Below are 24766 nucleotides of genomic sequence, written 5' to 3' on the forward strand. Positions count from 1 at the left end.
GTTGTGGAAGTGCCTAAGCTGATTTCACCAAAGCAAAGGAGCTAAATGGGGGATAGAACAAGACCATGAATTTGATTTCTTTTGATATCACTATATCTTGAGACTAAAAATCCTCATAAATGTGAAAATTTTGTTTATCCCAGTATTTGTCAGATAAAAACTATGAGCTTTAACTCATAGAATTCTGCCTTTTTTTTTTTTNTTTTTTTGCTGCTGTTTTTTGTTTACACCAGTGGTTAGGAGGACACTGGTTAGGAGCACAGCTATTCAGTACTTTCAGTGGACCAGAACTGAAGAGATATTGGAACAAAATATTCTGCTAATCTAAGTCATTAAATTCTAATGGAATTATCAGTATTTGAAACATACGGAAGCAAAGAAATTTGGTTTATAATTGGAGACAAAATGTGAAGAAAAGCAAGATACTCAACTCACCAAAGTTTGTGGTCATCTATTCAACAGCAATGCTGTGAAATCAGTGATAGACATGACTACACAGATGGTACCCAAGACGTGCTTAGTGTTACTTAAAAATGCTTTGCACATCTTTTATTTCTGTTTGAGCTTAAAAGGAATTCCAAAAAAAATTCCAAATACCAAAAAGGAATTTCAAATATGGAGAGTCTTATTCTCTCTTTACCTCTCTTGAGATGGCAATGTAATTCAAACTTGTTGCAATTAAGGCAATTAAACTGATGTAAAATTGGCTTGAGGACAGAAGCAGGCTCAAAGCGTGGTACTATGAAAATCTAAATAAGAAGCATAAATCACTGAAACTGGAAGCAAACGCATGCTTTCAATAGTAAGGGACAAATGTTGTAAAGGCACACAGTTACAAGTATGCAGACCTAATTAAGCTGTTAAATTTACAGATAAAATGTGTTGATTTGTTCCTTTCTGGACCTAAGGGGGATTAGGCTGCATGGTTTCCATAAGCTAAAAAGCACACAGTTAAAGCAAAGAAATACATAAAAAGAAAGATCAGTGCCATGACCATTTTGTTTATTAAGACAATTAAAAAGAATCTACTATTCCATCTTTATTACTGTTTCATTACCTTTTGCATTACGTACCCTTTTCATTATGTGCATAATTCACAGCTTAATGAAAATTGCCTGACCAGAAGTATTTCCCGTACAAGTAGAAGCAGAAGTGACACAAGTTTGCAGTAATACATGCAATGATTCAAATACTTAGAATCACATCCTCTGCTTGCAGTGTCCATTTCTGAGCCCAGGTATGCAGGATGCTCTTCCCCTTCCTACAATGGTGTCTACCCTGTGTCTTAGGTACACACCACCAAATTTGTAGCTCGATGTGTGACACAGATATCATGGGATGCACAGCTGAAATCTTATCATCCCTCTTTGTTTTCAGAAATATCTAATTTTAAGATTTATCTGTCCTGCCTTCCTTTTTTTCTCTGCTTCTGTCCTTCTTTGCTTCCTTCCTGCCTCTTCCTCCTGTTTTCTTCTAATGCACTGTTTATTCAAAATTTATTCTTAAAGTCTCTGCTTTTTTCTCTGACCTGTTTTGGTATGGTGAGGATAAAGCTGGAAGATTTAGATCTGTAGCTTTATGTGCATGTCTGAGTTGGATGAAGTTTTCCTTGGTCTTGCTGTTGAAAAAATGAGTTGGGTTTTCTTTAGACTGCCTCCAACTTCTGCCTGTAAGTATTTGCTGTCGGCACATGGAAAAGGCTGGTGGTTTTGAACCATTAACTAAAAACAGAGGGGAGATACTTGTATGTTGCTGCGATGTTCCCAGCCTGGAAATCCTGCTAGTAATGGTTTCTTTTGGGGCAGCTGGTCGTAACCTGGGCAAAGTGGAGTGCTGTGAAGAGTCAATCACTACCAAGTTGGTGTCTTCTTGACCAGAGTGCCACCATGCTGGAACTGACATGTTGTCATCCATTGCTTCCAGAAGGTCTTTAAATCTCATGTTGTGATGAGGCAAAGGACTCCTGGCAATAATTCTATTTTCCATTAGGGACTGGGGAGGCACTTTGCTTGTACATGCTATTCCAGAACATTTAGCATGGAGATTTGAAGAGAGACCTTGGTTGTTTGCTAGAATAGGTGGTGATTTCTGCCAAAGACATAATTTTCTGACCTCAGTCAAGTCCTCAAAATCATTCACATTCTCCTGAAACTGCGTAAGGGGCTGATAAATGGTTTCACTTGGCACACATTTGCTTGATGACTTAGGAGGTCCAAGGTAAACCAACTCTCTATCTGCAAACTTGGAAACTGAAAGTGGAATGTAAAATAATTAAGATCATCTTCTGTTGAGATGGTAGTTTCAAGAAAAAAATAACATGGTAATATAAGAAAGAAATAACATGGTAATATCAAACTAGCTTCATCTTAACTGTAGACATAGCACTTGTAAAAGCATAAATAAAAATAGGTCTTGATATATGATGCCATTTTGAACAGAGATTTTAAAGTGGTGATTAGAAGGTAGGCAATCAGCATTTTTTTGTCTGGGTGAGCCATCTCAAATGAGCACTTCAGCATAAACCTGCCTGGCTTAATTTTAGTTACCATTATTCATTTATGCTTCTGGGACAATTAATCAGAATGATTTAACTGTGCCACGTATGTGAAAATATATATGAATTAACTGGAGCAGAAATAGTATAAATTCAGGCCTGGAGTTTGACAATCTACTACCCTGCATCTTTATATTTTTGTGATTATTGCTAAGTGCATGAAATGTTGCCTTTTTAAAATGAAATCTATGGTCATGTAAAATGAGGCCATGGGTGAAAGTGCAATCCCTTCTTGAATGTAATGAATTGTGACTCTTGGACCACGAAATCAAGTGTTTCAAGCATTCTTGAAATTGCCTTAGCAATGCTAGCACCATCCCAGTGTGGCTTGCAGAGGCTCATATAATGACATGTAACAACTATTATCAGTATCTACCAAATATAAACTGGATCAGATATTCAGCCTCTGATCATTCTTTTGTCTGATCAGTGTTAAATCAATCACCAAACTTGGGTTTGGGAAACGATTGCTCAAGTAGTTTGCATCTCAAAGCAAAATATTTCTATAGCTGTTTATCCTAGGCAGCTATGCTAGAAGCCTTTCAAGGTAAGGTACCAAGAGCATTAGTTCAGAACATTACCTTCCGGCAAGTTTTCTTCATTTTCCAAAGTAATTGCAATTTCATCTTCTTGAATAGCATCTGGCATTGCCAGGGTTAGTACAGAAGGAAATGCTTTATTGTCACAATTCCTGAGGTTTCCCAGGTTGTTCATTTCAGCCTTCTGGGAAATCTGATTTTCTGACTCCTTACTCAGGTGTTTATCAGGATTGTCATTGTGTTTTTCCAGTTTGTTTTCCCTCTGCAAAATATCGGACACAATACAATTAGTACTGAACAAAAAAAGAACTTTGAATTTTAAAGGAAATAGAAATATAACACATTATCCTTATTTCCACACAAGACCTTATTTGCACACACCAGCTCTTCACTTGGGCAGATGCCATACCGGAGGCTTTGCTTGAGATCCAGCTGGTGCAGGGGCTGGCAAACCTTCACCCTAGCATACAGGCCAGAGGGAGCAAGTTTTTGTGAAAACCCACAGAAGAGCAGAGTGAGATTCAAGGAGAGCCCTTAGCACTTCTCCAAGGCTCGTGGCTCACACAGTCTGCTCATGGATACCAGGGCAGACCAGAGTACCGCTGGGCTCATGCTGCAAAGGAAGAGCATTGTAGGATGTTGTGAGCCATCCCACAGGATAAGAGGAAGATTATTGTGGGCCAGTCTGCTGAGAGAGGAGGAAGTCCCTGCAGGGCTAGACCATCTCTGAGCAGATTTTGCAGTGGAATCACACCAAGAGGACTCCCACAGGAAGACTCTTGACCAAAACACAGGGCTGCAGCTCCCCTCCCACTAAATGCATGAAATTTAGCTTTACAATTTTGTGCACCATATGCACGTTATCCCACACATGAGAAAGGCAGACTCACTAGGAGAAACCTCTTCAGTGGAAGACATCCTCTCTGCTGGCAGCACCTGTATTTCACATATATTTCACATATCTATTTCACGTAGGCTTTACAGGGTATCCTACAGGGTAGGCTTACTTGTTATCTGCTCACTGTATATATATACATATGTTATATATATATATACACACATATATATATATGTAATGTGTACTCAAGGAGTAAGAACGATGCTGCAGTGCTGTGGTTTGGTAACTGTGCTTCCTCACACAAGTCTGAGCTTTGGGCCTCTCTTCTGCTATGGCACCACGGCTCTTCCTCCCACATGCAATTATAAACATTCTGGGAGGCGTTCCTGTATGCTGGTCATATGTCTATCCCATGATACAACTTCTCTGAGTCCCATCAGGACTCATGCACATGGAGTCTCAAACATCAAAACTGCAAAGATTCAAGATCTGCACAGTGAAATAACACCCCTTTTACAATACATGGTGAACTGCCAAAAGCCTCTTCCCTTGGGTCTGGCGTTCCTGAAAATTAAATTACTGAAATGCATTGAGTATCCACATGGATATTCCTGTTCAGTACCAAAACTTTCTTACATGGTTCTTAATATCACCTTTAACAGACCCACCTATTCAAGGAATCATGGAACCATAGAGTGCCTATAGTGAGTTTTAGTCTCTTCACTCCATAATACAAACCTCTTTCTTCCAGCATCAGAGAAGCCATTTGCTTTACTACAGTTTATTTGTCTTTGATGGTTTTCTTTTATTCTTTGCATAGCAAAATACTCCCCTTGTAAAAAAACATGTTTTTAATCTAACATGCCATTAAAAAAGTGAGTGTAATTTGTGGAGAGAAGGCACTTTTGAAACCTTGCATGTATTTTGTGAGTTAGCAAGAATGTTTGGAAAAATTCAAAGGGCCCCAAACCTCAAACTCATGGGGTTACCCCCACATATTTGCAAAACCCAATCCCAATTAAGGAAATTATTTTAGAGATATTTATAAAAAGAAACACAATATGTTTAAGTTGACAACATATTGCTAAAATCACGCTAGATCAATTGGGAATTTGAGATGTCATAAGCATTTTAGGCAATGCAATCAAATAGTCTCCCAGGATTTTACACACTGCTAGTTAAGAAAACAAATTTTCATCTTACATTTTGCAAGCTGTCACCTTATATACAGTATATCAGAAAACTTGCCATGACTGGTTTTACTGCCAGACCTCTTAAGAGCTAATTGGTTAAGCACCTGGGCAGGAAGCTTTTTGGCAGAAATGCTATTTTCTGCAAAGACTAGCTATAAAGTTCTGGATGGCAAATTGTAATCATTAAGGCTCCCTCTTCTACAACAGCACACATAAAATGTAAATACACTGCTTGGAGAAATTACGGTGCATAAAAGGACAGGCTGTGTTTTAAGTTTATCCAATGACTTATGGCTCAAATTTGAACATGGAAAGGATCTTATACTTTTTTCAGGGTCAAGCTTTCAGCAGACTTTCCTAATTGTGTACAGAAGAATGAGATTCACATCTGTTTGCATCCACAAAAACTATTATTTGCATGTACAAATGTTAACTTGTGTGTAAAAGTAGGAATTGAGGCTACAATGACTCATACTGATTATGCGAACACACGGGGTTTTGTACATGAAAAATATTTTGCATGCAATTTTTTTTTGCAGCTGTGTATTAAAAGCTCTGCTGAAAATTTGTCCACAGAAGTTTATATGTTTCTTTGGTATTGCATTAAAAATCACAATGCAGTTTCTTGGAATGAGTTGAATGAAGTGGTTTATAAATATGCGTTTGAATTCCAAACAGTGTTTCAGTTTGATTGTGTTGGAAGAATAATTTACTGTGTGTTATTTATGAGCATTGCCATGAATGCAAATTCTTTTTTTGTTTGTGATGACATTGGCCATGTTCAGTTCTTTTGGGGAAGAATTTTTAGAGTAGCTAGATGTAAACTTTCTCTACAGATTGCTGAGGGGAGGTTTTTATTTTTCTCAAGTCCCTTTAAAAATATTAGTTGCTGTGAATATCTCTTTTCATATGCAGGCAAGAATATATCATATGCTTTAGCATCCAAAACAGATCATTTAAATGAACGGCAATTTGTTTTCAGGGACTTTTGCTTTACCTGCGACTTTGTTAATTGTTACTTACTTGTTTTGTTCCTTTTGGATGCAGATTCTGCAAATGCTCCTTTTTATGCTTTAATTTTATGCACACAATTTATCTTATTGAGTTCATTTAAACTATTCATAGACTTAGCAAATAAAGCAGATGCATATATTTGCAAGATCTGGAGGGCTGAAACAATATTGCGTGATTTAATGACTGATCACACACTGCTAGCAATAAACAGCAAATAGTTGGCGCTTTACAGGTGAGAGCATCGGTACAGGCATTCTGAAATACTCCTGGAATCATTTATAATGCAAATATCAAATACCAATGCTGTTGTAGTTAATTTTCAGCAGCATTAATATGGTCTCAACAACAAAAAATGGGAAATTTCCCCCTTGCTCTCAGTGAGCAAACTTTACACAGCTTGCTCGGGTTCAGGGCTCTGTGGCACATGGGCTCTGCTCTGGCTCTGGCTCTTGGCCTCATGCCACCCATGTGGGGTCCCCTTCAGCACCCCGGAGTTGCCTTCTTTCCCTTTCCCTATAGACTCTGCATATGCTCCCTATATACTCTGCAGGGCTACCTTTTGCCCTTGTGAAGGTATGTGCATGAAGTAGCTTTTGCTAAGGAATATGGCAGAGATTAGTGGAAAACTATTGAGCATCAGGGAACAAGATCTCACTTGATTTCTTTGACAAATATCCCTTCTTCTTCTCCCCTCTTCCATATCAGCCTCTAAATTCTGGGCAATGGAAATGTTATTGAACATTGGAGCAATTGCCCAGAGGGTGGTCGCACAGTCTTCATTTCAGATTGGAGTGACTGCACTGGTTAATTGTTCATAAAGCTCGAATGAGAAGCAACCAAGAGGTGATTAAGATAAACTGCATATATTTGCAGAGCCTAACTACTGGCAAGGGAGAAAATTTATTTTTAGTAGAACATAAGCATATAACTGGGAAAGGAGAGGGAGGGCAAAATTAAGAAACTATTTAGATTGATTCTTTGGGGAAATATTTGTATTGGGGAGGTCTATCTGATAACACAATATTCTCCAAATGGTACTAGTAACAGGCTTTGAATTAATGATTTTAAAAGCAGAATTTACAAACACAAGGGAGCAAACATGCAGTGACAGGGAAAGATGAGATTAATTTCTTCTTCTACTTCCTGTGATATTCTTAGTTGACAGAAATTAGAAGGTTTAATTTATGATAGCATCCAGTCTGCCTAGTAGAGGCATCTTGCTTGTGCCTGTATGTCTGGTTCTTAGCAAAGCTGTCCTCTTAAAAGCTAGGAAGTTGTTTCCCTGTAGAGCCTGCAAAGGGAGGTCCTGTCCACCCAAGTGGCAAGTTAGGAAGCCCTACTGCCCAGCAGCTGAGCTGGGAACTGGGAGCCCAGTCTGGGAGCTGCCTGGAAATGGAGAGAGGCAACGTGGAGCTGGACGGACCCCAGAGCATGTAGCCTGTTCCTGCGCTTGACACATTCCTATTAGGATATGTTGACTTGGAATGTCACTCCTCTCTTTCTCTGGTAGTTGCGTAGGTTGTTTTGGGTTGAGTTTAAATCTTAGAAAACCCTAACTATTCCTTTGCTAAACTTGTCTTCTTTTCCCATTGCTCTGCCAAAATTGCCATTCCAACCTGTCTGGGAAATATATATATTGGGACTTCAAAGTAATAGTCCGTGCTCTTTTACATAAAAGTTGGCGCCATCTCATCACCTTTTTTTTTTTTTTTTTTTTTGGTCTGGGTTTGAGTTCAGCTTGGCTCTGCTTTTGGAGGGCATTTTGGGGGGCAGGAAGCAACACAGCCCCTTATTCAGCTTATAACTTGCTTTATACACACAATCACTTCCCTATTCCACCCAGGTAGGATGGTGAAAAAGGTCACAGGAGACGTGAAATGCTACCACTTGCCTGGAATGCTAGATCTTTAGGGGCTATAAATCAGCTTGATATCCAGAGTCAATAGTCTTCACAATATGGCTCTTTTTCAGTGACTTATGATTTAGCAGTTTAAAATTATAACATGAAGAAAATCACATATGCGAGGGAAAGCCTCCTCCCCCCGAACATGCACACACTCCCCAACCCATATTTTTGAGTTATGGCTCTGCGTGCAAACACTGCACAGGCTGTTGTGACCTTGGGGCTGTGTGCTGGGATGGAGATCTGGATCTGCTCAAGCTCATCTGAATAATTTCTAGAGGAGTCAACTGGACCTTCTCAAAGCACAGCTTCTCTGGGGTGAAGGCTTTGGGCGAGACTCTAATCGCCGACGTGTGTTGTTTTGTAGCTGAAATCTTTCCCATTGCACTTGTGCGTTAGAAGCTGGAATTTGGCTTCCTGTCTGCCTAGTTTCTGCCCGAAGCAAAATTTTTATGACTGAGCTGTGAACTCCTTAGCGGAGACGGTTGTAAAAGAAAAGCTTACAGACTTTTTAACTAATTGAGGCCTTACCAGCTATTACTATAATTTAAAAATATATATTTTTAAAAGTTTTGTACTCTCCGATCTCATTCCTCACTGAACAAAAGATATGGGGATAAAAATTCCCCTCCCTCAACCCTCCCTTCCCCCCTCAGAAAAAAAAAGGAAAAGGAAAACATGGCAAGGTCACGGAGATGCTAACTTTCCTTTCTCTACTGGACAATCCATATTTTATGTAAAGCAAGAAAAAATCATTCCCATTATACTGGCAGCCCAATTTTCCTTTAATTCATTAGTTGTTAAGAAGGTTATATTTATTTTGGGGAAAAATCTCTTAAAACAATCACTTCTGAGAGTGTCAGAATATAGGCTTCTCAGACTGTGCAAAGGTATGTAATTTTATTACCATTGTTTCCCTAGTCATGTCTCCAAGCTATGGTGCTTCCATGGATACAGCAACATTCATAAGAGTCTACGGTGCAAGTCTTGCTTGTCGGGAGCTTGGTATCTTACCTGGGCTGTTCTGTGTTCTCTGTGGTACCTGAGCAGTTTCTTCAGCAATAAGCAGTAAGATGCCATGACAGAAGATGGTCTGTTATTTATTAAAATTCTGATAACTTCGGAAAGACTGAACTCCATTATTTCTGTCATGTAGTTTAAAACAACGGGATTTAATTCATTGGGGCAAAGTCTGAAAAATTAGGAAGCAGTGTTTAAGTACAAATGATACATCGAGGCACAATTGCAGGAAGTTGGCCATACACTTCTTGTGATGTAGGTGAAATAGGTTGAATATCTCATTTAGGCAAAATGCAGTCAACAGTTGTGCAAAAAATCCTCCATAACTTCACTGCTGGGCTGAGGCACTGTAACTGTGTTATTAAATATTCTCTTGTTGATATAACTATTACTCTGAAAGGATGCCCACCCAGGCTAAGTTTGAAAAATTAAAAGAGAGAAAACCATATTTTCTCATTTTAATCAAGTGTGTATGTTTTGGTTGTCAGTACAGTAGTCTCAAATGGCTTAATGAAGAGAGAATGTGTGCCTGTGTGTGAGAAGAAAGGAAGAGCCCCAAAGGCTGGAAAATCTCAAAGGATATATAAAAAAGAAGTTAAGGAAATTTTTATGTCGATCAGATTATTAAACAAAACTAGTTATGCTAAAAAGATAATTATTTTAGAAGTAGGCCACTTGAGTGAATCCAGTAAAGGCATTTTAGGAATACCATCTAATTAGATTCTAAGATTCCTAAGATATTTTTTCAGACTTTTCAAAGTTCAATATAAATAATGGAAGCAGATATATCAGAGAGGAGGGGAGAAGGGCAAAAAGGAATGGCAAACAGTTCGCAGAGAAATTTGCACAATTTGCACATAAATTTCTAATAATCCAGACTAGGACTGGCAGTAGATCACACAGGATGTGGTAGGAAAAACTGTTATGTTGCTTGTAGAAAACATTGCAATTGGTGCAGATCACATAAGCCAAAATATCTTATCTGAAATTACATATGATTAGAAAAGGTGATGTGATATTTTCTGAGTAGCCTTCTAGCATTTTGGAATAGCCCTGAGCAAATAAAAAATAAAAAAATAAACAAAAAAGCCAACAAACAAAAACCTCTAAAACAGGCACTACTCTTCACCAAGAAAACTAAAATCCCCAAATCTGTGCTACAGAGGACATGTGAAATCCATTACCTGTTCTTATAGGTAGCAGTGTAGGGTGGCTTCCTGGAGAAGCCTTCGTTCAACCATGTGTCTTTCATTGCTTCTTTCACTTCAGGTCTCTTAGCAGGATCAGGCTCAAGTAAGGACTGCATGAAGTTTACAGCTCCTGTGCAGCATTCACATGAATTGGCTTGTTTAACGGCAGTAATATTTGATTATTCAGGCAGTGCAAAGTTTTCCTTCTTCAGAAGTGTTGCATGTGCCCAGCTTCTCCAGTTAAGAACATGAGCTAAAGTCCCATCGCTAAGGCTGTCTCTGAACTGATGCTGCAAAACGGCTCCAGATCTTCTCTTAAGACCCTTATGGTGGCCCTGCTCCCCCCAGACATTCCTGAGAGGTTAGTTGGCATGGGCCAAACCATGTTGAGATGTATGCTATGGGCCAGGGATGCAGGGCTAGTGCTGGGAACCCAAGTTGTGTGATTTACCCTTGCAAATGTAGCCTATGGCATCCATAGCAATTGCAGTGTTTTTTCTTGCTAAGATCATCAAGGCTCTGAGAGGGAGACACAAACCTTGTGCTGCTTGACTACCCTGGAGTAACTTTACCTGTATGAAGAAACTAATCTCCTTGATAAATCTCTCCATCTAGGGAGGGAGATGCACCCTGGTGCTCAGATGACATATTGTGCTTTAGCTTCCTGGAGTTTGGAGAGAGAAAGTTCAAGCATTCCCATATGCCTTTCAGTTCCAATACTGCATAAAATCCCTCTCTCTCTCTCTCTCTCTCTCTCTCTCTCTCTCTCTTTTTTTTTTTCTTCCTTGGGAAATCTCTACCAAATTCTTCAATATCCCTTGGGGATGTTTTGAAATGAGCAAAATGGCAAGTAAGCATTAAATTGGGAACATATTGCTCCTTTCATTTGTAATCTCCTTCAGAAGAACTTAGATTGGAAGTTTGCAAAGCTTGTTTGCTCCTGCGCTCTCACTAAATTCCCGAGGGACAAGGGAACAATGGAGTATCTACAATCTTCTACTAACTGTGTGGGCTACGTAGAAAAGCAGAGATCAATGCATTCAATAGTAGAAGCTATAGCAATAGCATAAATTAGGAAAAAGAGAAATGCAATAATTGCAGCTATGGAAGGCTTATAGAAAAATGGAATTTATATCTGATAATCTATCTCCAAAGAAAGATAAATGAGTGACTACTGTACAGACATTCTGGGCAGTTATGGTAGACATTCTCATAGCATTTGAGGGTGACGGGGAAGAAATTACATCATCACATTTTCCTAATATAATAGCTTAAACCTAGATGCAACTAGCATTATCTGGAATTCCCTGCAACTTCCCGGTGCTTGACTGCCAGCAGCCACTTCAGCTGATCTTGGATCCTGAGCTCATTCTTGCATAATGTCAGAGCAAAACTGTTCATACTGGTGGGGAGATCTGAACTCATGCTGGTAGAACTCGTGCTAGACAAACGCGTCCTTCTGCTCTGTTTTGGGACTTAGTCAAGGAAGTGGTGTGTTTTGAAATGGCTGCAAGAAGAGGTCAAAAACTGTGGTGCTACACAGATGTGATGCTAGTCCACATGGAGAGCAAATAGAGAATAAACCTGTGGTTCATGGGAATTATTATAAAGAACAACATTTTGAGATTTATGGAAGGAACTTTGGGACTGCAAGCCCCAAATTTATATACACTGTTGCTTCTTGGCTTTAGAGACATGGGCTGTAATTCAGGCTAGAGTTCAGGCTAGTTGAGTTGTCTTTGCGAGTTTTCTAAAAAGACTTGTTAGACTGCACCTTACTAAAGATAGTTAGCAAAACTGAATGAAAAATGTAGAATCTATTTCTCATGAAAAATATGAGCACACACTTCACAAAAAAACACTCCCAATTTTTAATTATCTAGAGTTTATGGGATTCTGTTTGTATTGAGAAGACAAGAAGATCTTCAAGAAAAAATGACCTAAGATTTTCATAAAGGATCCTTTGGAAAGACACAAAAGTGTGCCTGCCAAGTCCTTTATACCCACACCAAATGTGACAGCATTCTCATTTACTTTGTGACTACACTGCCTGTGTAAAAGTGATGCACATTTTATGCCCACCATAAATAAGAACCAAAACTGTGGTCTTCAAAAGAGGCCTCTCTTCCTAGTAGCCTGTGAGAAAAAGAGGACCTGCTTAAGGCAGACAAAACCTATTTCTAAATGAAAACAAAAAGAAATGGAAAAGGTCCACTGACAAAAGATCATGTTGTTGTTAAATTCACCTTATCACATGTGTTAGACATTTTATACATCAGTATACTTTATAAAAATTGGAGTGCATTACCAGGGGAGATATCTGATGGAATAGGGCTGATTTCTCCAATTACCATCTTTTGATGTAGTTGCTTGATATTAAAAGGTTCCACTATGAAAGGTAATGTGCCAGTTAGCATAGCAAACATGCTAACACCTCTGTTGGAGAAAAAAGAAAGCATATCAGAGCTCTAGATAATCCTAATGAATAAAAATATGTATATTATAAACAAAATAAAACAGAAAGCTATAGGTCAGGTTTCAGGTATTTGCCTTCAGTATCAAGAGGAAGGTTACAAATTATCTCTAGCAGCAATTTGTACTGAATAAACAGCTTATACTTTTTTCTTTGAGTAAATGCTATTTTACCCTGGAAAAGAGTTTTATGGTAGGTATATATAAAAAAAAAGACCGCCTAGTGAGTGAGTGGAAAACCTGCAGTGTTGAAAGTGGAAACCTGCTGTTTATTTATAAAATAAGCTCACTGGAGTGTCAGTGTAGGGTACCTGGCCCTCCAGAATAAAGTATTTCAGCTTAGAGGTTGAGTGACAACATAGTGCTGGGACTGCTGTGTTAGATCCTGTTTCAAATACTAATTCAGTTCCTCCTGCCTTTGTACAGATTGCTAAATTAGGTGTGACTTATGCCTAGAAGGCATTCATTTGCTAACAGTTTGCTGTTGGTTAAAGACTGAAAGCTTGAACTATTGTGAAAGACTAGTAGTTTGCTAAAAGCCATTAGCAAACCTCACAAATGTCTGCCTTTCAGTTTGAAGAAGTAACACTCTTCAGACAACGTTGCTTACTATCCGGATTTGCAAACTGGGAGGTTTCCTTGAACACTCTCCATGGTACTTCCTTGTTCCAGCTGTGCCAGAACACCACAACAGCAGCTGCTTTCAAGGCCCTTTGCCATTTCTGTATTGAGTTCAGTAGATATGTTTATTTTAGGAGTTCAGGCTATTCATCTATTAATTTAATAGATGTGGTTCACTCATTAATGTACATGATGATGATGTTACTCGTGAAACAGACGTCAGCTCATGGCATACACAGCAACAGCCTTTTTTAATGCTTTTGAACAGTTGAGAAATCGTTAGAAGATATTTGGATAGAAGATTTTGTTGACTTAGGCTGTATTTGAACTAGATACCTATGAGTAAACATGTTTCATTGCTCACAACCAGGACTTCCCATGATGACTTTAACCATCTGAAACACAGGTGTTGAGAGAGACCGTCCTCTCCAGTGTTAGGCAGCTATTTTAGGTTACATTAATCACTTTAGGAGATGAGCTCTCTCCCTCCATGGACAATAACACGCACTAACTCACTGGTATGACCTAGGTGTCTGATTGTTATATAGTAAAAATTAGGTGAGGTAAAATCTCATCTTACCTTACCAAAACTTCTGATAAATTTGGTCCTTGAACAACCTGTTTTCTGAAAGTTTCTCAGTGATTCTAAGGAAATACTGCAAGGAAATGGCATTGTTTCCAGGTGACTGACGTAGCAAGGATTTTACTTCTATAACGTGGGCTAAATGTAGGTGGAGTTAAAGTGATAGGAAAGTCCCTCAGTATTCTCTGATGAGTCAGAACAGCACACAGTGCAAATGGATCTCCAATGTCATTGCAACATCAAACACATTTGTCTTTTCAACACTACGGACACTACGATGTGTTTTAAATTGGTGATGATATACATGACTGGTGCTTTAAAGTGGCAATCATTCTTTTTGTCAGCCTCCTTAATGGTGAAATACCCAAAGCAGAGGAACTTGGGGAGTGGATGGAGCTGTAACCCTAAAGTTTCTTCAGATACCTAATGCACAAAATGTAGCTAGTTAGCAGCAAGGGGCTTAATAGTTAATTGTATCTGGAATTTGATGGTATGTTAAACTTGAAATTTATTGGCTGTAACAGACTGCTTCTTTATCCCGCTGAACTATCTGGCTTTGTTTGAATACAGCAGCTGTTTTCTTAATTCAGCTAGTGTATGAAAGCTAATCACTTTCCAGTCCTCCAAAGAATCTTTAAAATCTTAGGCAGTAAAGCTGTGAACAGGCAAAACAGGCACTGTTCTTTCCTCAGCAGAGCATTAATTGCATAGCAGTTGTATCTGGTTGGTTTTCTGAATGTGCTTCTGACTGAATATAGGGTTCTAGTTCTGGTCATAACAGTTGCTTATCAGTTTCGCTGCATAAAGTCAGTGTTTCCTCACTGTACTGGTCAACCTGGTATCCTTTATTTATTTTGTATCAGTAACTTATTTTTATAATTAATATTATAGGCCATCAAAATCACTTTTTCCATGATGAGAATGTGAGCAATTCAGGATAAATTGTAAGTATGTTTTATGCTGAAGACACAGAATACGCCTGTGCTAAGTACCAAGGGCCTTATGTAAGTTTTATATAGCCCTTGATCTGTTATGTGAGGTTTATTAACAGAGTGAGCCCAATAAAAGGCTCTAAGATTGCTGCTTTGCCTTCTTTAGACATTTGAAATTTGAAATAAATGTAATACTATACAAATGCCGACAGCATCGTCTGGGCATTTTTCATCTTTGTTATGTCTAGATGAATTTAGAATAGCACTCTTGAAATCTAGATTTACACTGAAATAGTTCAGCAGAATTTGTCCCTTCATAGTTTACTTTTGTACCATTCATATCCTGTAGTTCAGAGGAAGGTGGGGTGTAAGAGTCATACTTAGGTCAAAACCCTAATATATAGTATGTCTGTCAGAAACCATGCCTTAGGTATTTAGGAAAATAAGGTAATGTATTTGCACGCATATGTGTATGTCTATATATATAATATACATACACATTTCTTTAACAGGGGCTCCTCGTAATGCCAATTGTGAGAACTAGTTCAATAATTACATATTCTGAATCACTATTTTGTTAATATAATTCCCCTGACTCTCTGCTGAGACTTTGAATCTCTGCAGTCCAGCTGAAGATTTGTCTTGCTCTATCCTGCTCTTAAGCAACTTCTCATACAGTTCTGTTTTCCATGTTTACATCCCAAAGCAGAGTGCCACTAATCCATTTAGGCCAGGATCTTGTCTAAACCATTCAGTGCTGAGGGTGTTTCAATGGGTATATTTTTAGGTCTGCTTACATGGACCAGACATCCACCTTTGGGCCGTATTTTCTGTGAGCAAGGAGCTCAGGGGCAGCATAGGCTGGGCTTCCACACTGTGTGTTTAACAGTTCCTGAGAGAGACCCGCAAACTTTGCAGTATTGCTTAGTCCAAAATCTGTGGATCACAAAAAAAAAAAAAAAAAACCTTTAGTCTCCTCTCAAAATCTTTTATCCATAGCAACTGGCCAAAGATAAGAGAAAAACATAGAAGCAACAATATTATGAGTGCAAACAATATTATGAGTGCAGCAAACAGGCACTATATTTCCTTTCACAGCATTTATAGTATCACAGCCACTTTTGAATAACATATATACACAAATATGTAAATATATAATCAGAACTAAATAAAAACTAAAAGAGTAAAGCTTTGCATTGATTGCTGACCAGCATAGCAACATTTCTTCCTTTGCAAAACATACCTCCTAGACTGGATTTACTTGAAAGACTGCCAGCTGTGAACCTCTGAGCCAGCCCCACAAGAGGAACCACACCATGGGTGGTGGGCACAGCAGGGAGACCTGGTGCATCTGACCTCCAGTTCCCAGCTAAGAGGCATCCACTGTCAGCCATGGGCCAGGAAGCCGGGAATGGACATGAGATGCAGAACAGCTCCCTATGACCCTGCTCATGGTCCTTGCTCTGAGAGTGGCAGAGCAGCCACTGCTACCTCAGGCAGGTTGGTTTGATGGTCGCTGCTGGTGGCCCACACAAATCAACATGATTTGCCCCCCAGGAGAAGAAGGAGGAGGAAGTCTCCTGAGATCAGTTGCAAGAGGAGGCAAGTAAAGTTAATTGGAGCCTCTCTGTATTTCCTGACCAAAGCCATGCAGCTTGGTGACATCTCAACTGTGGATGCCAGCTTGGGTTGAATAAACGTGGCATGAGTGAGCAGAGGAGCGAGAGTGAAGTTACCTGCTCATGAGGCTATGCTCCCGGTTGGGTTTATTTTGAGTTAGCATTTTTAGTTCACTTCAGATGACTGCATGCTAGTACAGGAACTCAGCTTGAACTTGAATTGGGGTGTCTTAATGAGTTACGGCATTAGTCCATTGTAAATGAGAGGTAAAATGTGCTAACTTAAGCCTTTTGCTCTACATGTGTGCAAGGGGAGGGAAGAGAAAGGTGTGACTGTGAAGGACTGGCTGGCTGTAAAACAGGGGTGAAGAGTTGGTTCCTTTTTTCCGCAGAGGTGTTAAGCTTTTAAAAATTTGGGAAACAGTGGGTTAAACACATGGTGTGTCTAAAAGTGAATTTCCCTTGCTAGAATTTTTTCGTGCGGTTTCTATAGAATAAAATTAATGTTTATTTGAGCTGTGTTAACTGCTTGGTGCAAATTCCCTCATTTCTATAAATGTTTACTTCCTTGTTCAGAACTGTGGCAAGGTTTCTGTTAGTGACCAAAAGAGTCTTTTTTTTTTTTTTTTCTCCACACATCAAAAGATGAGGTATCTGGTTGGAGTAATGTCCCCAAAGAAGCGCATACATTCATACCTGAGTTTCACCTCAAAAGATTATTTCCTTGTCCAAAAATCACTTCTGTTAGGAACAGCTTTCTACACATAAAAGCTGTAATTGTTTCTTGCTTCTCCAACAATACACAAGGGAGAAGAGTAGACAAAATTGTTTGCCTTGGTCTCTTAAAAATACGTTTCAGTTAGAGCTCAAAAAACCCATGTTGTTAAGTTATACTTTATAGTATTTATTCCAAAAAAAAAAAAAACTAGAATATTTTGATTAAATAATCACAAGTTCACTCATAAAATGTACTGCATTGTTCCTGAAGGCTACGCAAACTAAGAAGGTGAAAATGAGCTTCACTGACAGTGTGCACTTACCAACAATTTTGATGTTGTTGTTCTCATCAAGAAGAAAATTTTCGATTTTTAGGTCCCTGAAATGAAGACAGAAAGCAAACATTAAGATGTCTGATGCCCCAGCTAATGACTTGCAGATATTTTTTTAGCAAAGTTTAATTGAAATAATAACAATAGTTCTACATAGCTCTGCCTGCAATTGTAACAAGATCTTCATTCTTTCCTGAAGTTTTTCATTTGGAAAATGGAAACTTTACTTATTTAATGAATATTTGATGAGTATTTTTAAAGAGACTGTTCCTTTTAGGAATTGTCTATTCTACTAACACACTTTTTCTAAAATAGCTAGTATTTATTAATTATTTTGACTACAGTAGCTACTTCAGATACAGGTAAAATATACTTATATACTAAAGCATTCTGCTCTAAAAACAAACAAAAAACAAGTGCTGTATATTTGGATGTGGAGCGTTTCGGCATTTGCTTGAGAACCATTGAATATTTCTCTTTTCCTTCTGAGGAAATTGGACCTCAGAGCTGTGAGTGACAGAAGGAACTGGAAAGCGAGACCTGCCTTGCGTGTGAAGGGAGGAACGTATATGGCAAAGCCAGGTCAGGGATGGCCACACCGAAGGTGGAGACCTCTCCACAGTGATATTCCTGTAAACAGGGCCAGCCAGTGTCAGCCCCCCGGCAGCTCTCCAGAGGAGGACGGAATTCAGAGCTGCGGGAGAAGCGCTGCTAGCTGGCTCACTGCTTGCTTGCTTATTGTGGGAACACTTATATCCCTACAAATTAAAACCAAAAGCTGCAATGTTGCTCCACTGTGGGGAGTGCCCAAAGCGGCAGCCGAAACAAGGGAATCCTCCGCCAGCGAAATCAGGGTGTGGGCACACGGAATCTTCCCCACGAGGAACATTGGATGGGAAAATTGGTAATTTTTTTAGTGTGTATCTAAGAAGTAGAGTGTTTTCTAATGTTGCAAATAAGTGAGTACCCACACAAGCTAGTGCTCTGAGATGAATTTAAGATAACTGTTTATAACCTAATCTGTGTTTTAAAACTAGACATGTTTCGGGGCACTGAAAATCTGTCATTTCATTGGATTTAACACCCCATAGTGCACCCTGATGACTTTTACTGCACTACAATTAAATAATGTTCTTTTGGATCACAACTGCTGTTCTATAGACTGGGCTGAGCGCTCATGCAGTTAATAAAAATGTATGCTTTCTTGTCTGATAAACCTGATAATGATCACTATTAAAGTTTACATAGTGTCAGAAGTTATTTTGTATCAGAGATACAGTTTGTTCTTTCTTCCAAGGGAAACTTTCCCAGAAATGGGGTAAGTTTAAGCAACATCATGAAATTTTTCTCATTCCCATGGGAACTCTAGAGAAAATGCCTAGAGGGCAGCTTCTGATGTTTCTCCAGGTTTTTGGTCCAGTAGTGATTCCAAAAGATATATGAGGTTTTTATATGGGAGAGGAGAAAATATCCAGGAAAAATATCCAAGAAAAAGTAGGAATGGTGTATATAAGCAAGTTAGTGTCACTTAGCAAGTTAGCATGTGCCAGCTGTAAGAGCTGGTAGCTGGCTGTGTGCACGTGCTGGCCCAGTTCAATTGCAAGGTAATGTGATTGAGCTTAAATGTCTTTATTTGAGGCTTTTAAGCTAAGATGCATTACCTCACTATTTGGGCATGCTTAAGGCAGCCATAGGGATACTTAGCAGAGCCCAGCTGATGAGTGTGAGTAAGGCTGTGAAGCTGCTGAATCTGATCTCATGCCTGAACCTTGAGTTATCTGGGACAGTAAAACCCTGTGAGTTGGGTGAATAAGCAAGTGAATCGCTTCTCCAGCTTCTTGCTGATTTTGGCTACTGTAGCATGAAAATAAAGTGTGGTCTTACATGGACAGTAAATATAGTACCTTTACTGCAGAGAGCAGACTCAACCTTAATTTAATCCATAAACATTTGATGGATCTCTGCTGATTTTAATGCTGAAAAAGAAAATTATTTGGAAAACTCAAGAAACAAAATAGTTGTAAAAACATGGTGTAGGGTTTTCTACCCTACACCAATTATTTTAGGCTATTAGCAATATTATTTTAGGCTAAAAATGATTAAGAAAGGGGGCAGTGTTTCAGCAAATATATTATTAAGCCAATAGAAAATGCTGTTTTTCAAAGACATATCTCAATACTAAAATCAACAACACTCATATGTCCCTTCTAAGCAAAACTGAAGTAAATTAGCAAAATTCTAAGCTTTTCACTCAGGAATGAGACTGCAATCACCAAGCACTTTTCTTCTGATAAAATAAAGAAGCCCTGGTCATAGGTTCCAGCAGCACAATTTCTACCTCGTTAAATTGTTAGCACGATACCTGCTGTGGTTTTGGATCCAGAGAACCAGCACCCTTTCCAGCCGGATCCTGAGCACTGTGGGGTGCTGGAGACAGCATGAAACAGCTAACTACTCCCAGTATTTTGAATGCCACCCAAGCCACCACAGCTAAAGCAAAGAGTAGTGTTTGATGCAATGCATAGGTGAGAAAATCAGATTGATTTTCTAAGGCAAATCAGATTGATTTTCTACAGCAAGTTTCCTATTTCTGTGCTCATCCTGCTGTAAACATTGATGTCTTCTTTTAAGAAGAGGGTACACCCCAAGTTATCATCATAATTTCTAACCTCCACCCTGAGTTACCAAAAATCATTGCAGTTGGACCTGAATGAGGAAGCACTTCTCAAGTCATGGGACATGCAGCAGTCTAGCAAGAGAGCAATGCTTCTTGGGACAATACAACTTTGCAAAGCTAGGACAAAGTGCTCCAGAGCCAGGGATGAATTTCCCTCAGTTAGAGGGATTAGAGAGGGCACCAAGTCTCTGGAGGAGCTCAGACTGTTTAGTACCTGACCGCTTTCAGGGCATGCAGCAAAATTCTTCCCTCTCCCAAAGCTTTCCCAGCAAAAAAATACCAGCAGAAAAGAGAAAAGTCGGGCAAGAAGTCAGGCTACACCCCTGCTCCCTGGGAAGAGTTGTTTCTAGGCAAAGAGGAGGGAAGAGGGCTTGTGAAATTCATGAAGAATGCTGTCATGGGAAGAACTTAAATGCTATATTCATGGGCACCAAAAAATGCTGTAAAACAGACTAACTAGGGAACTAGTAAACCTGGGGTGTCAGCCTAGGCTGAACGGGTAAAGCCCCTGGGTTTCGTTTCTTTTCTTTCTTTTTTTTTTTTTTTTTTTTAATTTCTCTTTAAATTCTGTAGGCCTGATGCTGATGATTTCTTTCCTATCCCTTCCTTATTAATTAAGAAACACAGTAATTAAATGCTGAATTGCAGGCGTTTCAAATACACCACACAAAGCACTTGTGTGAAAATGCTGAGCAATCACATTCACAGCTTATTTTTCCATGGTTGCTGTAATGATAGAGTCAACTGTAATACTTGTTAGGTCCTGAGGGTTTTCTTGATGACTGCATTTAGTATTTAAAATTAAAGATCTGATTGACTGTGAATTATTAATAAAATAGAAATAATGTTGGTGAAAAACTACTCTTTGCTTATTCTTCTGCTTAAAATGGCAGTCCTTATTCCACTGCTCTTGGCATATGCTCTCAGAGTTCTGGTGGGAGGGAGAAAAAGAGTTCTCCTTGAATGGACCACACAGTTCTTTTTTTTTTAACCATGGATGAGATTGTAATCTGACAAAAGCTGATGTGGAAGGGGAGCGACCTGCTATGGATCTGGAGTTGTGGGCTGGTTTCCTCCACGCAGCCAGTGGGTTGTGATTGTTCAGACACTGCTCGCTTCCTGGCCTGGCCTGATCTATACCTACTTATTTCAAGATATCCTGGTTAACCAAATGAAATCAATATTTATATGCATAGCCGTACTGAAATACAAATACTGATGCTAATTCTGAGGTAATCAACGCAAAATATTAATTTCTTATGTTCCTTTGCTTTTTCTCCTGGACTTGTTGCTTTACTCTGCAGGGAATGGTTAACAATCTTCTACCACTAACAATAAAACATTCGATTAAGATGGGCTGAGATGCAGATTTTTTTTTGAATTGCTATTCCATATGGAAAAATTAAAGAAATGCAACCTGTGAAGAGAAGCTCTCTGCATTCTAAAACACTTTCTTTTGTGTCTGTTCTTTGGAAGGGGGAAAATATCGTACCTGTGAACAATCCCGTGGCAATGGAGATACTCCACAGCAGACAGAATTTGCCTGGTGTACCTCCTCACTTCCCTTTCTGCCAGCCTGTTTCTGTCACAGATTCTGTCCATGAGGTCTCCGCCAAGGCACAGTTCCATCACCATGTAATAGGAGTTGTCAGTCTCCAAGGTCTCATATAGCTGAACAACATTAGGGTGCTTAATCATCTGATGTATCCGTGGCTCCCGCTTCATATTTTTTAAAATGTAGGAATCCTGCTTGGCTTTTTTCTTGTCAATGACTTTTATGGCTACCTAAATTATAGAACATATGCAAATTGGAAACACCTGCATTGACCTTTGCAATATAGACTTATTTTCAAAAGAATGGACACTAAGTTGACATGTGAGAGGAGTTGATTTTGAGCTGGGCATTGATAATTGATATTACAGAGATATCAATTGATATCATAGAGAATTTGCGAGGTTATTCAAATAAGGAAGCTACTGAAGTCATAAAAAAACTAAAAAAAAAAAGACTAAAGACAATTCAGGTGTAATAGTCATCCACCTTTCCACAGATACAGTTTTTTAGCCTAACTGAATGAGACATAATAAATGGTATCTGTGTCCTGTTGTGTAAATGATTGCTGTTGGAATAGCTGACTTTTCAGTATTTATTGTCTGTGGCTTTAAAAGTCAGGTGCATATTCTTAATTACACAGTGAAGATTACTGGAAAAAGCAGATTTGAAATTGCCTTTATGCTCTTATGCTGTCTTCTTTCAGTTGGACGATATCTTTGTTGTCTGTATCATTTTATAATTGTGAAAACACTTGCACTCAAGGGCATATTTGCACGTCACTGATTATACATGAACAATAAATTCAATTTATGGGGTTAATTTACGAGGATGAGGTTCAGAGGATAATTCACAGCATAGATTGTGGTTTAAAATGAAATGAAATTCTCTGACAGAAGTAACTGTGAAGTTATTTCTAGTGCTAGTGAGCAGTACATTCTCATTTGGAGCTTACCTTCTCCCCTGTGGGAACGTGCAGCCCCTCCATCACCTTGGCAAAGGAGCCCTTGTTGATCATTTTGCCAACTAGGTAAGTCCCAACTTGTTTGGTGTGAGGGAAAGTCTCTCCAGTCTCTTGGAGCCTCTTGCTAAAACAAGCAGGCATTTTAATACCCTTAATGCTTTTCTGCCATTCTGCTAAGGTCCTGTCCAAGCTGCTAGTGTCTGTCATTTCGCCATCCAAGGCTGCTCTGGTTGCTGAGGGCATTCCCGGAGAGCTGGAGCAATAGTGCTGCCTTCTAGATGTGGCTTCTGAGTCACAGCAGCTCCGGGCATGAGGTCGGTGCCTCTTGCAGGGCAAGTGCCACCCTGTACTGGTCATGCAGCAGCTATTCCTTTCCCTCCGAGACTCCGTTTTTGTCACTGATCTCCCGGGCACTTAGAGCTGCTCAAGCAGAACCAAGAGGTGGATTATTAACCTAACCTGATACATGATGTCAGTTAATGTCCCAGAACTGCCAGGTCAGATGACACATAATTCCAGCAGTATCCCAGAATAAACTGCTCTTTTTCACCTGCAAAACTTCTTTAAACACAAATTCAGTGCAAGTTGCACCACACTGAAGTAAGAGATTACTTTTTTTTTTGCATGCATTTTGCTGATGTGTGAGTGCACAATTTTGTTATAAAAACACTCTTTTTGAGCTAGTTTGAATGCAAAACAGAATTGCACATCAACAGATGCTGTGCAAGTGCATAAATATCTGTTCACATGAAGCATCTTATTTAAGACCCTAATCTTAGCCTGAATAGAGGACTTAAAATAGCCTCTTGTGTTTCCCTGAAACTTTATTCCATATTTTATAAAATCTGCTGGGGAGATTTTCATCCTACAGCAATGACTTCTAATCACAAGAAGAAGCCTTTCCTTCTGTAGCATATTATCTATGTCTGTCTTCATTATATTTTGTTGTTGCTGTTGTTGTTTGTTTGTTTGTTTTTCTTTCAAACTCATGGAGAAGATCCGTTCCAGATAGTGCTCTCACATACCTGCAATTTGAGCCATCTCTCTCAACTGACTACAGTGAAATCTTAGGAAACCAAAGCTCTTCTCATAACTTGCTTGATGATGAAACCTTTCTTCACCCTTAGTTACTCAGAGATGAACAATAAGCAACGTCCTGCTCGCCTCATTTGACTCATGAAGCTCAGGAAGGGCAAAAATTCCCCAGGATGACTGAAAATGGGATGGAATTAAGAAGAAAGTCTTTAAAATCTAAAATGGATTTACTCTCATTTTACAGTTAAACAATTGTGGGCAACTTTAATGCATCAACATCTGTATGCAGCTGCTTGCAGTCACAGGATAGCCCCTTGCCTTTTAGTCTCTGAGTGAAAGACACAGTCTCATTAAGCTGGGCAGGCTGTATGCTCAGAATATATTCAGTTGCCATTCTTTCAGCTATATCAACTGTTCTGCTCTAAAGGGAATTTGTCTCTGAATTTCTGCAAGGAACAGAAAATAAAGCCCCGTAGTTTAGCAAACAATGAGACATCGTTTTCTGAGCAGAAAACTGGGAAATTCTCATTGATTTGCACTTACTATTTGCTCTGCGTCTTCTTAAACTGTTGTTCATTGACTCTCCCACTAAAAACAAGAAGAAAAAAAGGTGAGGGGAACCACTGCATGGAGCAGAAATCCCATATTTCTGGCACATTTCAGAAGAAAGGAAAAAAACTCTTTAAAAATATAACAAACCTTAAAACATGATAGCTGGCTAAGTTAACTATTGCTATTGTTGGGGGAAGGCCCAGCCTGACACCTTGAAAAATGCTGAAGTCGAAAAGCTTCCAAATACCTTTCACAGTAATTTTTTTGGCACAGTGGCAAATTAAAAAAGAGAGGCAGGGCAGAGGGAGCAAAAACAGATGGTATCTCTGTGTGAGGGAGGCCACTGCTCTTATCGATCCCAAGCTGAATGAAGCTGAAATCCGGTGTGAGAAGGGAACCATCAGCCTGTGTTAGCTGTGCCTATATTTTGTGATATAGTAGATTTGTTGCATTTCAATG

At 39.2% G+C, this 24766-nt stretch overlaps 1 protein-coding gene across 1 annotated transcript; it reads right to left on the minus strand.

Annotated features, from left to right (window-relative positions):
* Positions 1–913: 913 nt before the first annotated feature.
* Positions 914–22804, minus strand: LOC112946551 (hormonally up-regulated neu tumor-associated kinase-like). Its single transcript, XM_026038407.1, has 10 exons — positions 22712–22804; positions 21697–21989; positions 17519–17574; positions 15657–15795; positions 12560–12687; positions 10246–10381; positions 9056–9233; positions 3136–3355; positions 1743–2249; positions 914–936 (listed from the first exon to the last, which is right to left on the minus strand). Exons 1-10 carry the CDS (start codon positions 22772–22774, stop codon positions 914–916), a joined length of 1743 nt encoding a protein of 580 aa, XP_025894192.1. The 5' UTR covers positions 22775–22804.
* Positions 22805–24766: the final 1962 nt, after the last annotated feature.

This window comes from Nothoprocta perdicaria, unplaced genomic scaffold (genome assembly GCF_003342845.1).
Source record: "Nothoprocta perdicaria isolate Ctin4 unplaced genomic scaffold, notPer1 scaffold_21, whole genome shotgun sequence".
Taxonomy (NCBI): Eukaryota; Metazoa; Chordata; class Aves; order Tinamiformes; family Tinamidae; genus Nothoprocta; species Nothoprocta perdicaria.